The 14,789-nt window shown below is 50.8% G+C and overlaps 1 protein-coding gene across 1 annotated transcript; it reads right to left on the bottom strand.

Annotated features, from left to right (window-relative positions):
* Nucleotides 1-376: 376 nt before the first annotated feature.
* LOC142909681 (protein Wnt-5b-like) lies at nucleotides 377-9,087 on the bottom strand. Its single transcript, XM_076059803.1, has 7 exons — nucleotides 8,949-9,087; nucleotides 7,871-7,979; nucleotides 6,177-6,415; nucleotides 5,072-5,403; nucleotides 3,983-4,099; nucleotides 2,410-2,719; nucleotides 377-1,009 (listed from the first exon to the last, which is right to left on the bottom strand). Exons 2-7 carry the CDS (start codon nucleotides 7,954-7,956, stop codon nucleotides 915-917), a joined length of 1,179 nt encoding a protein of 392 aa, XP_075915918.1. The 5' UTR covers nucleotides 7,957-7,979; nucleotides 8,949-9,087; the 3' UTR covers nucleotides 377-914.
* Between the last annotated feature and the right edge of the window lie 5,702 nt (nucleotides 9,088-14,789).

Here is a 14,789-nt window from a genome sequence, read left to right on the forward strand (position 1 = left end):
CGCCATCATGAACACTACAGCCGACTTAATCGAGACCCAAAACGCACAGAAATTACCGTGATACTCTGATTTAACGTCGCTTCGCAAATTAGGTGGTCACTTTATTAACATCGCCACCCGATTTGCGTCGCCTCAACCCCCACACTCACGTCGCTGACAGCATAACCGTTCGTCCTCTCTCGTTATCCATCGCCTCTCAGCCCCTTCGCCTCCACCACCACCACCTACTACCACCATCACCACTTACTACTACCACCACTACCACCACCACCTACTACTACCACTACCACCACCACCATCACACTATCAATCGCTTCGGTATAACGCCGTTTCGATACTCAGGAACGCATCCCCGACGTCCACACACACACACAGATAGACACACAGAAAATTACTTTTATAGGCAAGGTTGTCTACAAGTGTAGCGTGAAGTGTATACAGTGCAACGCGGCTCAGTGAAGGGTATGACGGATGCTGCAGGGGCGGCTCCCTAAACAACTTTGTAGGGGTCACCGAACCACACTGTGAATCCTCAGTGTGCCGAGTGAATGTTTCTAACATTTGGCAAAACGCGGCGTTAACAAGAACGGAGTTAAAAGGAACAACAAGGCCACTTAGTCACTAACCCCATTAAAGTGGTGATGGTCAAAAACAACGGTGCTTCTGCATTGTGGAAATTCACCACGTGCGGATGTTGGCAAGTGTATAGGAGGGTAGTGAAGTGTAGCGTATCAAAGTGTAGCGTTTGTAGTAGTGTAATGTATAGTGTAACGTGGCTCGTAGCGATGGGCATGCTGGATGCCGTGGTGCCCCAAACAAACTTCGTGGGGGTCACCAAACACCCGCAGGACCTAGGGCTGAAACCAGATGGAGTCCGATTTCAGCCGAGGCCACCCCTTGACTGCGGCTTGAGGCTACTTGCACAAGAATTGATCGGTCCATGGGCACAGCTTGCAATCGACGTTCCAGTGGAGTTGTTCCTTGCATCCGCATTGCTTCTCCACCGTGACTGGGGGGGGGGGGGGACGGCACGGGGCGAGAGTGCGAAACGAACGCGAGAACCATCGTCGTTTTGACCGCGAGATTTTTTTCATCGCAATTTTGCGATCGCCGTTGACGTCGCCGTCTCCGTGCCGGCGTTGCTTGGGTCGCTGTCCTAGCCCAAGTTTTTGATTCTATCCTAGCCCAAGTTTTTGTTTCTATTCTAGCCCAAGTTTTTGTTTCTCTCCTAGCCCAAGTTTTTGTTTCTATCCTAGCCCAAGTTTTTGTTTCTATCCTAGCCCAAGTTTTTGTTTCTATCCTAGCCCAAGCGCTGTATATGCTGGTCATTGCGAAGTACCGTAGGATATGAAAGTATGTTATCTGCACGATGCGCCCTAATCAAAAAAAGAACGAAGGCAAGTTTTCCGAGGGACATTACAGTAGTGTAGAATAGTGTAGAGTGGTGTATAGTTGTATAGTGTAGCATGCAGCATAGTGTATAGTGTGTGATGTATAGTGTAGTCGTGCATTGCAGTGTATAGTGTGCGTGCTGAACTTCTTCACACGGTACATAGCTAACCATGCTCAGGAGGTGCGGGGGAAGGACAAACACTAAAAGTGCTTCTAAAGAAGAGCTTTAAATCTAAGCGCCTCCTAATATCGGAAGAGCATTCCAGACGGCCGCAGAAGCACATCCGAGAGCGCTGCACAATGATGCGGTGACCACCGTCTTTGTTCGATGGCCGAGCCAAAAAGCCGCTGCTACCAAGATGACCGGAGTTTGTTCCAACGGTTCACACTCCTGGACGAGATCATTTTTTTTACCATGGTTTATTTGTGGAAAGCCGAGTGGCTGACTCTGTTTCAGATCGCGGGCTCCCAATTCTGTGTTTCGGCCGTCCGTAATTTCAACAATAAAGCTGCTATGTTTGAGTTGTACATTTTTGCTCGATACCAGATTAGAAAAATTCACAAAATGTCCTTTCACTGAAATGTGACACACATGTAGAGAGAGAGACAGCAGAGGTTGTGGGTTCGATGCCGGCCCCTGCTGCTGCATATTTGGAGTCTGCGTCTCATCATCATCACGGTGGCTAGTAGATGTTAACTATCTCGCCTGATATGCAGGGGTCGTGGGTTCAATCCCAACTCTGACAATGACTGCTGCTGTATGTTTGGAGCGTTTCAGATCGGCCTTGTGCTCGCGGATCTGGTCAGAGACGTGACGTTTCGTTTACCCAACGTAACAATCACCACATGTGCAACTTCGTTTGTAGACTCCAGGGCATTGCAGGTCAGGAATGACATCCTTCACAGATGGGATTAGATCACGGATTTTATGTAATATGAAATAGTTGCCGCTTTTTAATGAATAGTTTTAGTTTATTTTCGGGGAGGGGAGGGGGGTGGGTGGGGTGAGGTGCGCACCTTGAGAGGTGTCGTATCCTCTGTCACAGCACGTGACGGAGCGTCCCTCGGTGGCCCCCTCCGAGGTGACGCTGTACTGCGGCCCCACCGTGCCGGGGACGCCGTGAGTCTCATCGCGCTCGCAATACTCCGGGCTGGCGTTCACGTGAACCAGGTCGCTCGCCGTGGGCGCCGTCAACCGCTCGTTCACCGCCTCCAGACGCCGGCGGAGCCAGCGGGCGGCGCCGCCCCTGCCGCCGTTGGCGCCTCCGGCACTGCCCCCACCGTTGTGGCTTACCAGCTGCACGGCGGAACTTCTGTCGTACTTTTCCTGCGGCAACCATAATCGTCGTCATCAGGGGATGTGGTGGTTGTTGAGTGAATGCGGGGAGCTCCCTTAGCTGTGAGGGACCCCCCCCTCCCCCACCCCCCACCCCCGTCTGTAACCCTCCTATGGATTCATCCTCACTCTTGGTTCTTTCGGTAAAGTCACGTAGGTAAAGAAAATAAAAGATAAAAAAATGTAATCACGACGTTTCGATTGCAACACAAGCAATCATCATCAGGTGTGACAACCACAGCAAGAACATTTTACTGAAGTGGGAGAGAAACCGGAGTCAAGGGGTTTATACTGGCCATGGTAGGGGGGGGGGGAGTGGGCGGGGCTGTAGGTGCGGGAAGAGGGGCCAGTGGGGAGAGAGCCACGCATCTACAACGATTGCCGCCAACACGGATGGTGGCACTCGCAACAAAATAGCCGCACTGCCAAGCGCTGACGATGTAATTAACTCTGTAAAATAAACTAGTATCCGGTAAATAAGAGGGAACAACTATGAACTGTTCAATTTTACTTGGTTAATAACACATTTTAATGATTGCTCAGTTTGTATCTGTCCTCTGGGTTGAAGTTATGTCTGTGTTTGTATATCTGGATGGCTTCATGAACAAATCTTTAATGGTAGCCAGACGGCTTGCAGAGCACTTTGGTCTCGGAGAAAACAATATCATGGGAGCCCACGGCGTTGTAGCAGTGATCAGCCATGGCGGAAAATTTAGTCCTGCCGTATTTCAAATCTCGCGGATACGGTCTGAGACATGACATTTCGTTTCCCCAATGTAACAATCGAAACAAATGCAACTCAGTTTGTAAACTCCAGGGTATTGCATGTCAGGAATGACATCCTTCACAGATGGGATTAGATCAGGGATTGTGTACTGTACTGAATCGGACCTGGATCTTGTGCTTGTTTTTAAGATTTTGGAAATCTTTTTGGTAACGCCTGCTATGTATGGTGACGTGATGGTTCCCCCACCCCCACCATGCCCAGTATAAACCCCTTGACTCCGGCTTCTTTCCCACTTCAGCAAAATTTCTTGCTGTGGTTGTCACACCTGATGACGATTGCTTGTGTTGCAATCGAAACGTCGTGATTTTTTAAATATTTTTATTTTTTTATTTTCTTTACCTCCGTGACTTTACCGAAAGATCCTTGCGGTCATGAAACTTCAAATCTAGAAGGCTTCATCCTCGTCACTCCCACCCCACACTCACCTCCTCTGGGTGCAGTCTCATCACCTGCAGCCGTGAGCTCACCTTCAGAAAGTTCCCAACGCTGCGAAAGTCGGCGAGCTGCTGCCAGCAGATTTTCAGCATGCAGGTGCCAAATAACACGTGGCACTTGCAGCCCATGTACGCCAGATTGTACACCGCCTGCAGCACCACCACCACCACCGTCATCATCGTCACCACCACCACCACACTCACCGCCACCATCATAATCGCCACTACCAACCGCCGTTCGCTAACAAGTGGCGGTGACGTCACGACGGCACCTGTGCCTGCGTCCGGGGATGGAATTCCTTTCCAGCTCAGACCCAGCGTGCCCTTCGCCACAAACATCACCTCTTGCTGTGTGTAACGGCTCTCTCGCTGCTCCAGCAGTTCAACTGCTGGGGTATGCTTTTTCGCCCTAAAGACGACCGCTTTGTGGTGTTGCGATCAAAACAGCGTGGACGTTTTATTTTTTCTACCTCCGTGATGACTTTACCGAAAGAACCCAAAGGGGTGTGGATTCCTGCAGTCGCGAAAGCTTCAAATCAAGATTCATGCATAACAATAATCTTAAATGTAAGAACTGTATCCTGCGACCAGACGTTATTGTACTTGAAACATAAACCGGTAAAATTTTGATTTAAAGCTTTCGTGATTGCAGGGATTAATATTCTTGGTTCTTTCGGTAAAGTCACGTAGAAGGGAAAAATGAAATAATAAATAAATATATAAGCCAATTCAATTCTCACGATGTTTCGACTGCAACACAAGCAATCATCAGGTGTGAAAACCACAGCAAGAAAATTTGAAAAAAGTTGTGTTTTTTTCTTCAAATTTTGATGATGATTGTTTGTGTTGCAGTCGAAACGTCGTGAGAATTTTAATGTTCATATTTTTATTTTTTTATTATTTTATTGTTTCCCTTCTACATGACTTCACCGAAAGAACCAAGAATATAACCGGTGAAAGTTAAAGCGAGAATCATTGCATCAATCACGATTGGTAATACAACCCGAGCCGACAAAGCCGAACCTAATTTGCATTGATCGCATAAAATAACTTTTTTCCATTACATTTGTTTTTTTAATGACAATACACACACATGCACAACCCACCCGTTCACCCACTCACCAGCCGGCCGGCCTCGTTGTTGTGCAAATTCATCGCCAAAGACTCCCCTCCTTGCCCGCTGCCACGATTGTGATCGCCCGCATCCACGAACCACTTGGCGAATTGGTATCCGTATTCGACGTCGTCTCCGGAGCCGCCCCGCCGAGCATCCGGCGGTAGCTTCATGGCGTGGGGAACGACCCAGGAGCAAGCACCCTGCAGGGCCCCCTGGCGGCAGGCGCGCGCCACCGCGTGGGCCACTCCGGCAGCGGTGACGGCGGAGACGAACGCGGCCTCGCGCGAGCCTGGGGAGACTCCCAGGGGGGCGTCGTGCGTGAAGCCCGCCCCGTCAGCTGGAGACGGTGCGGCCAGACCGGTGTGGGAAGGGGTTTTGGGGGAGAACACGCCAAGCAGGTGGTAGGGAAAACGTCGCCTATTTAGAGACAGACCCCTCTCACGGGATTTGCCCGGGGACCGAACAATGGGCTCCGCGGCCCTGCGAAAGGAGAGCCCCCGAATCGGCGGCGTGGGGGCGCGCAGCTCAGAAGCGGCAGCAGCACGAGCGGCTGGGGAGAGCTCCCACCCTCAAGGACCGACACGAGTGGGGACCAGGGGGATCGTCGCCGCGGGTAGGAGCCGAGCGCCGTCTCCAACTCCGCGGAATAGATCTCGGGACAGGGAAACGATCAGGTGACGGGTATTACGATCGCTGCTTTTACAGCGGCCGACCTGGGGAGCGAACTAGGGCCGGTGGGACGTCCGGGACCCCCAAGAGGCGTGCCAGGAGCGTCAGGAGCAGTGAAGCGAGCGAGCCGCAGCCTGGCACTGGCCCAGAGCGAAGGCGGTTGCCATCGGGATAACGGGGCGGCCGCTTGGGCCGCCCGCGGACATCTCTCGCTGCCCGAGGACGGGAACTCTGCGAAGCAGAGTCGCGTAGGGGAGGGGGAAACCCCTGGAGGAGGAACGCGGGAACTCCGAAGCAGAGTCGCGTAGGGGTGGGAGGTGGGCGACCCCCCCCGACCCCCCCCCTTTCCCCCCCCAAAAAAGCTTCTGTGTGCGTGTCTCGGGGAAGCGGTCGGGCACCTTAGGTGCGAGTGGATGTGGCGGGCTCGCTCTGACCCCTTACCCGACTCGGCCACGAGGTCCAGTGCGTCCTCCGCGCCAGGCACGGTGCAGTTCCACCGTTTGCCCTGGAACTGGTGCCGGCACTCGGACAGCGCCAGGTGGACGCCCTCGGCCACGTGCGCCACGTGGTCCCGGTGCCGCAGGCATATTCTGCGCTGTGCGGGAGACAGCCCCGGCACCCAAATGCACAGCGGCCGATACTCGGAGGGGTCAAAGTTGGGGACCCACAGTGCGAGCGACCTGCAGAGGGATGGGGGCGGAAGTCACGGTGGCCGGGGGATGTTGACTACCTCGCCTGGTACGCAGGCAGTTGTGGGTTCGATCCCAACCCCTTAAAAAATGCCTGCTGCTGCATGTACGTTTTGAGTTTGCATGTCTCTCTCCGTGGTTGCGTGGATTCATCTCCAGGTCCCTCTGGTTTAGAATCAACGTCTCTACGCGTTTGGAGTGATTTGGCTGCTGCTATAAATCACCACGTGATGATGATATCGGCCACTTGCTTGAGCTATAAAGTGCGATAGCCAGGCCTCTCCTGAAAAAGTGCTACATGATAAAAAGTTAAATAGAGCAAATATCTGTGGAATTTCTACAGGTTTGTAAATTTGAATATTACACGATGTACACACACACACACACGAGTTATTCTTCTCTGAAGTTGTGTAGTGACACAGCGCCGACCGCTGTCCAGCGGCGGCAACTGCTGTGGACAGCGAGTGCACTCACGCCGTCGAGAGTCTACACACGGCCGCTGCGTGCCGGCAGGGCGGAGGAACCGGGGCAAGGGTCACGGAAGACCTCACAGGGAGGGAGGCCCCTGGAACCCTCTGGTTGGTTTGAGAAGGGAGGTGGGGCCAGGGGCGGGGCCAGGGCAGGGCCAGGGGCGGGGCCAGGCCAGGCCAGGGGCCAGGGGCAATATAAAAGCAGCGGTGAGAGCGCTCCGGGCTGCCGGTACTGGGAATGGACTCTTCTTCTCATTGTCGCCTTCACCGGTAATTGTGCGGCCGGACAGCGGTTGGTCGTCTCGGTCGACGCAACGCGGTTCAGGGTCGTGTCTGGGCCGCGGCTGTACGGCAGCGTGGTCGAGAGAGAGAGGCCGGAGTTGGTGTAACGGAAATAAGAGACGGTGCCTCCTGCGACTGCATCGTCTCCGACTGTGCGTGTGCGTGCCGCACGCCGGAGGAGGACGCTACATGGGCGCAGGATGGGAAACAAGCGATTGTCTTTTAGCGCGCAAGACCCCGGCCGAGCCAAGTGACTCTTTCCTCAGCGGCGACCTGGCGATCATCACGCTGACACTTACAGCAGTAGGCAAACACTCTCAACGCGTGCTTCTAAATGTGGAGGGAATAATCGGAGGACCCCGGAATAAAAATTCTTAAGACGACCACGGGGAAAATATAGCAACTCCAAATATACGGCATGTGTCAAGGTCGCGATTGAACCCACGACCTCCTGCATAACAGCCGAGGTCGTCAACATCTCCTAGCCACCATGGTGCCCCAATATACCGCGCTAGATACTGTATATGTGATGTATATACACGCACACGATAAAAAAAATCCCGTACAACAACCGTATTGAGTGTGCAAAATAGAGGCAAGGTAAGAAGGTTGCTCAAATCGACGTCGAAACTTGTGAGCTCTCATCGCAGCAGTGAGGACGAAGACAGCGGCAGTGGCGGCGGCTTGCAGTCACCACAAGGAGGCGCTGGCGACTGCCCACAGCTGTGCCAAGGCGCAGAGCCCCAGCGGGAACCAGTCCACACGTCGCAGGGGATCCATCGAAATCCTCGTGGTCAGCGGCGCTGCGCAGAAGAGAAGCGGCCCGGTGGTGACGATGTTAACTCCCTCGCCTGGTACACAAGAGGTCGTGGGTTCGACCCTGACGATGCCCGCTGCCGTATGTTTTGAGTTTTCACGTCTCGCTCATCATCATCATCACCACCATGGTGGCTGGGAGATGTTCATTACCTCGCGTGGTACGCGGGATCGAACCCACGACCGCTTGCGTACCAGGCGAGGGAGTTAACATCTCCTAGCCACAGTGATCGTGACCAACTCGACTGCCGTCACTCTGGTGGGTACGATGGAATTAAGCTGCGGTAACGACGTTAAATCTATGAATGCATGCGGGGTATATGGAGGTGCGGGCTATCTGAATTTCTGCGGGTTACATGCTTGAAACTACGGTAATCTCAATGGAGCGTGGCTGCTGGTGGAGGGGGGTGAGGGCATGTGAGGATGATGAGTCTCCCCGGTATCGTCTGAAGAGCGCGATGGGCCGGGGAGTTTCATGCTCCCCACCGTGAAACACTTGCACACGCACACACAAAGACAAAGGTCCCCCGTGCAAGCCTTAGACCATCGAGGCAAGTACCGTTAGCGAGTAGCGGCGCCATGCTCGGCCGCCTTTGTCTCCCCTGTGGCGAGGTCTACCCATCGCACCAGGTGTGCTCATTTGAGGCCGAGTATACCTAGGGGAGGCCCAGGACCGGTTCAGATAATCGTCACTGGCGTTGGCTGTGAGCGAGGGAACTGAAATAGGGTCAAGAATTGACTCCACCTACGTTCATCATATTTATATTTTTAAGGCCGGAAGTTTGACCACTCGCTCGCTCCCTTCGGGGCGAAGCGGCTAAGGAGCGAAATCCTTTCGCGTGAAGACGAAAAAAAACTCGCCCGCAATGTGGCGCCATTCCGATTGCAAACGGTGCGACACTTCGGGACGTGCTCCACGGGCCGTGGACGAGTTTCCCCGTCGTCGGCAGTCTCACCTGGCAGGTGCACAGGCAGGTACACAGCCTGGCAGGCAGGTAGGTAGGCTGGCAGGCAGGAAGGCAGGGCAGGCAGGTGGGGCAGGCAGGCGGGTAGGCAGGCAGGCAGGCGGGCAGGTAGGCGGGCAGGCAGGCAGTGGAATCCACACCCCCGCAGTGTCAGCGGAGGGCCCTTTTATAGATCTTGTTGTTTGTCAAATTAGTCATCACGGCGTGCTCATCACGAGTCCACGTGCTCCCGAGATGATCTCATCCCACACACACCTGCAGCCACTTTCCACAAAGCCCTGCCCCCCTCCCCACGTGCGTCCCTCGCTCCTCATCAATCAAGAGACACCCTGCCCCCAACGCCATCACTCTGACTGCCACAGTGATAGACTTGGGGGGTGGGTTATGTCCGCAACGTTGTCCACGTTCACGCAGATGCGTATACGTGGTTTTCTCGACATATTATTTATGTTGAGTTTAACACGTAGGCTTTCGCGACCAATATTATTCACAATCAAGGTTTTTGGGTTAGATCGTGTTATTTAATGTGTTTTAACTCTCCACCACCCGACACAGCCAAACAGTAAAAAAAGTGTCACGTTTAAAAAAGACAAATAGTTCACTGCTTTAGCCAATCGGTGTGTTGAAGAGTGAATCAACATCATTTACATTTTTTGAGTAGTACGACGTTTCGCTGGTAATTACATTCAGTATCAACGGGCGATTTGCCAGAATGGTGAAGCCCTCTCCACTTGCTCCCGGTCTTAAATAGAGCAGCAGCAGGGTGACGTCATCATTTAACCCAGTCTGGTGCGGTGATTTGAGGCGGAGCGGGTATTGTAATTATATAATAGATTGGTAATCATTCAATCGTTATTCATTGGTTTTTTTCCCATGTAAGGAATTGTTTGGATTGCCACGTACGGCGCGAAAGAAGTCCAACGTCTATGTTGAGTGATCGCTGCACTCTCACGGGTCACTACGCTCTACCGTACAACACCGCGCGGTCTGTCAAAGGCCCTCCTCGCTCGTGGGTGAGTTATTCAAGGCAGAGCCATACGGTGAAGAACAGAAGTCAACGGAAGCCCGCGAATGTGTTAACAAATTCATCAATAACGGAGGTTTTTTGGGGTCAGATCGCGTAAATGTGTAAATGTTGTGTTGTTGAACCCGCCGCCACCCGAGACAGCCAACCAGTGAGGGTTGTCACGTAAACAGAACGTGGCCAATTCGTCACTGGTACAGCACGCCGGTTGTGTGTTGGAGAGCTGGCTAGCTGTCACCTGAAGCTCGTTGTGATTAATGGCGAAACGTCATGGTACTCAGTTTGTTAATGTCGTGGCTTGGCTGTCCAACACACAACCGGTGTTCTGTACTAGTATACTACACTATACACTACACTATACACTACACTATACACTACACTATACACTACACTACTATACACTAATATACACTACACTATACACTACACTATACACTACACTATACACTAATATACACTACACTATACACTACTATACACTACACTATACACTACTATACACTACTATGCACCAATATACACTACACTATACACTACACTATACACTACACTATACACTACACTATGCACTAATATACACTACACTATACACTACACAATACACTACTATACACTACACTATACACTGCACTATACACTGACATACACGACAATATACACTAATATACACTACACAATACACTACACTATACACTACTATACACTACACTATACACTACACTATACACTAATATACACTACACTATACACTAATATACACTACTATACACTACACTATACACTGCACTATTATACACTACACTATACACTACACTATACACTACACTATACACTACACTATACACTACTATACACTACACTATACACTGCGCTATACACTAGTACACACTACACTATACACTACTATACACTACACTATACACTAATATACACTACACTATACACTACACTATACACTACTATACACTACACTATGCACTAATATACACTACACTATACACTACTATACACTACACTATACACTACACTATACACTAATATACACTACACTATAAACTAATATACACTACCCTATACACTACACTATACACTAATATACACTACACTATACACTACACTACACACTCGTGCTGTGCTAGTGACGAATCGGCCACGTTCTGTTCATGTGACAACCCTTACTGGTTGGCTGTGTCGGGTGGTGGCGGGTTTTAACGACACAACATTTATATTTGTACGCGATCTGACCCCACAAAAACCTCGCGTGGATGATAATGTTCGTTACAGCCTGCTACGTGTTAAACCGTTCAGAAATGCTTCGTATAATTCACAGCAGCCATTATAAACCATGATGTTGTCTTAAACAGAGACATCCTCCGACGAAAGTAAAATCATTGATCGGCCTACGCTTTAAAAGCGCTGGCATTGCAGCGGCACTGCGGTGTTACCACACAACAAATCTGCACCGCTGATTGTAAAGTCTTGGGGGGATTTGCCAAGGCCACTCCGTCATCAAGAAGGGCCCCTGGTGACTGTCGCGGTCCCCAAGTGACGAGATTCATTCCCCGGGCCGGACGAACGAACGGCCGGGGGCGGCGCAGCACGTGACGCAAGAGTCACGTCGGCTGGGGGTCTCGGTCGGTGATGCCCAGAGGGGCGGCAAGGGAAATCCGGCCAGGCCCCTCTGACGGCCGATAGCCGAGAAGCACCGAACGTCGGTGAAGCTGCTTGTTGTGATTACTGACGAAACGTCGTGTTCACGTTGTTCATGTTTGGGCTTTGCTCTCCAGCACACCGCTGTTGCCGTGCTAGTGACGAATTGGGCCACGTTCTGTTCACGGGACAAACTAACTGGCTGCGTCGGGTGGTGGCGGGTTTAACGACACATATATTTACGCGATCTAACACAAAAAACACCTCTATCACGGAGGTAATTCATGATTTGCAGCGGAATGTAGTTTGTGTGTTACAAGTCCTGCCACGCGCGACAATGGTCAGACAACATTTGTCTTCATCCTGGGACCTCCTTTTGCCAGCGCCAAAAAGTGATGGTAGGTTTGTCCACCTTTTTGTCTGGCAACGAAACAGCGGCGTCAAGATGTTAAAACGCCAAACTGAAACCTTTTACAAGGAATCACGTTGCTGCATTCACCACAATGCTTGTGGTCAAAATGCAAACAAAAAACGTACTCTGATCATATATGATGATGCATTGTCTTTGAAACTGCTTGGGTCTACACCAGAGACGCATTTTTGGCCTTTTGGCGTCCTCTGGTCTAACACCGTCTGAGACGAGGCTCCTAAGAAAGCTGTCTCTGGTGTGGGCCAATCAGTTTTCAAAGACAATGCATCATCAAATATTATCAGAGTGTGTTGTTTTTGTTTGCATTCTGACCACAAGCATTGTGGTTAATGCAGCAACGTGATTCCTTGTTAAAAGGTTTCAGTTTTGGTGTTTTAACATCTTAACGCCGCTGTTTCGTTGCCAGGAGAAAAGGGGAAAACCCCTATGATCATGTATTCGTCTGTTTGGTTTTTATTTTATCCGCAAATTTCAGGACTAACTGAGCAGCACCTCACTGAAATCTATTTGAAACCCAATTTCATCTCAAAATGCCTTTTTTTGCTGATGGATTTCTGAGCAGCTCCAGTTGTTTATCTTGAGTGTCGTTGGGACGGACGGATGGACGGATCTGCAGCGAGGGCATTGAGCCAGAATCGCCGAGACCCTGGGTTTGAATCCAAGCAACAACCGCCTAATGTTTAAACCGTACCCTTAAATGTGTACATTTGATGTCGGCCAAATCACCAACGACTACGCTAACCATCGTGCTAAAAATAGTTCTCACTTAATTTGGGCCAAGTTCCAGCTCTACACAAATAAATATTTTTTTTCTCACCATAATTCGACTCGTCCAATCAACATGCTGTTTGTTCGCCTCGTCGCAGGGCATCGACGTGAAGTGTTGTGCCCCCTCCTCCTGGTGGGTGTGTGTGTCAATCGAAGGTCATTTGAAGGGAATCTCAGAAACGCTTGCGAAATCCGCCTCGCGAGCCGGGGGGAGGGGGGAGGGGTGGTGGAGGCCGCCGCTCCGCTTCGCGAGAGTTCCAGACGGACACTTCGTCACGTGACGTCATACGGAACGCACGTTTCTGGAATAACGTTTGGGGGGAAAAAAAGACGCCAAAAACACATCTGAGCATGAATTTTGATTTGAAGCTTTCGTGACTGCAGTGATTCATATTCTTGGTTCTTTCGGTAAAGTCACCACGTAGAAGGGAAACAATCAAATAATCAAATATATAAAACAATAAATTCTCACGACGTTTCGACCGCAACACGAGCAGTCATCATCAGGTTTTCACACCTGATGATGATTGCTTGTGTTGCGGTCGAAACGTCGTGAGAATTTTATTGTTTTATATATATTCTATTATTTTATTGTTTCCCTTCAACGTGACTTTACCGAAAGAACCAATAATATATCTGAGCATAGTTAAGAGGCGTGCGTGCAACTGTCCCGATTAAGCAAATGGCGTGGTAAAGTGGGCTTGGCCTGCCTTTGTTTATCATCATGGCTCTGGAAGAAATCCCCAACCCCTCACCCGGGGTCGGTGGGGGGAGAACCCGGCCCCTCAACGTCCCGGCTCCCTGTCTCTCCCCAGCGCAGGGTGGCACCCCCAATTTGACTGTGCCCCCAACCACAGGTAAGTAGACACCGGGCAGCACGTGCTGTATATGTCCGACGCTACACAGGGTCCTCGCGACGTGGTGATACTACGCCGTATCAACAACAATCGTACGATCCGTGATGATCGTACGATCCATCTGCTAGATACCGTCATATCCCCGTGATTGTTGTAGCTGGTTTAAATTTATTTTATTTCCTGACCGGGAAAAACTAAAACATCAATAACAAATAGGTTCGTTAACGTCGTTAATAAATGGGCATCGTCCATTACATTAATGCTCTGCAATATTTTTCAAAATAATTGACGCCACGGTGATTGACCTGCATGATTTTCATAATGAAGATAATTACGTAATTTGTTTCAGTGGAGCTGACAGCATGTACCGAGTACGTTATAAGTGTGACAGATGGCCTTGATTATAAAATACTAGCTGTACTACCCGGCTTCGCCCAGGACTTCGATCCACAACGCCCGGCCGCCTTTGTCTCCCCAGTGGGGATGTTCACACACCACAGCAGTTACTCGTTTGAGGCTGAGACGACCTAGGGGAGGCCCAGGACCGGTTAAAATAATCGTCACCGGTGGTGGCCGTGAGCGGGAATCGAACTCGGGTCGCCGGGTTCGTAGCGCAGCGTAGCGCTAACCACTACACTACAATGTGTTACGCTTCCACACACACACAGACACACACACAGACACAGACACACACACAGACACACACACATGGACACACACAGACACACACACGGACACACACACAGACACACAGACACACACACAGACACACACAGACACACATACAGACACACACACAGACACACACACACAGACACGCACACACGGATACACACACACAGACACACACGGACACACGGACACACAGACACACACAGAGACACACACACAGACACAGACACACACACAGACACACACAGACATACACACACAGACAGTCACACACAGACACACACACAGACACACACACAGACACACACACACAGACACACACACAAACACACACACACAGACACACACACAGACACACACACACGGACACAATGTATAAACCTCCACCCACTCGTGCAAGTGATGAATATAATAGTTAAGTGCCAATATGG

The sequence above is a fragment of the Petromyzon marinus genome, unplaced genomic scaffold (genome assembly GCF_048934315.1).
Source record: "Petromyzon marinus isolate PM22_M1 ecotype Great Lakes invasive population unplaced genomic scaffold, UKy_Petmar_22M1.pri1.0 PM_G_Scaffold_131, whole genome shotgun sequence".
Classification (NCBI taxonomy): domain Eukaryota; kingdom Metazoa; phylum Chordata; class Hyperoartia; order Petromyzontiformes; family Petromyzontidae; genus Petromyzon; species Petromyzon marinus.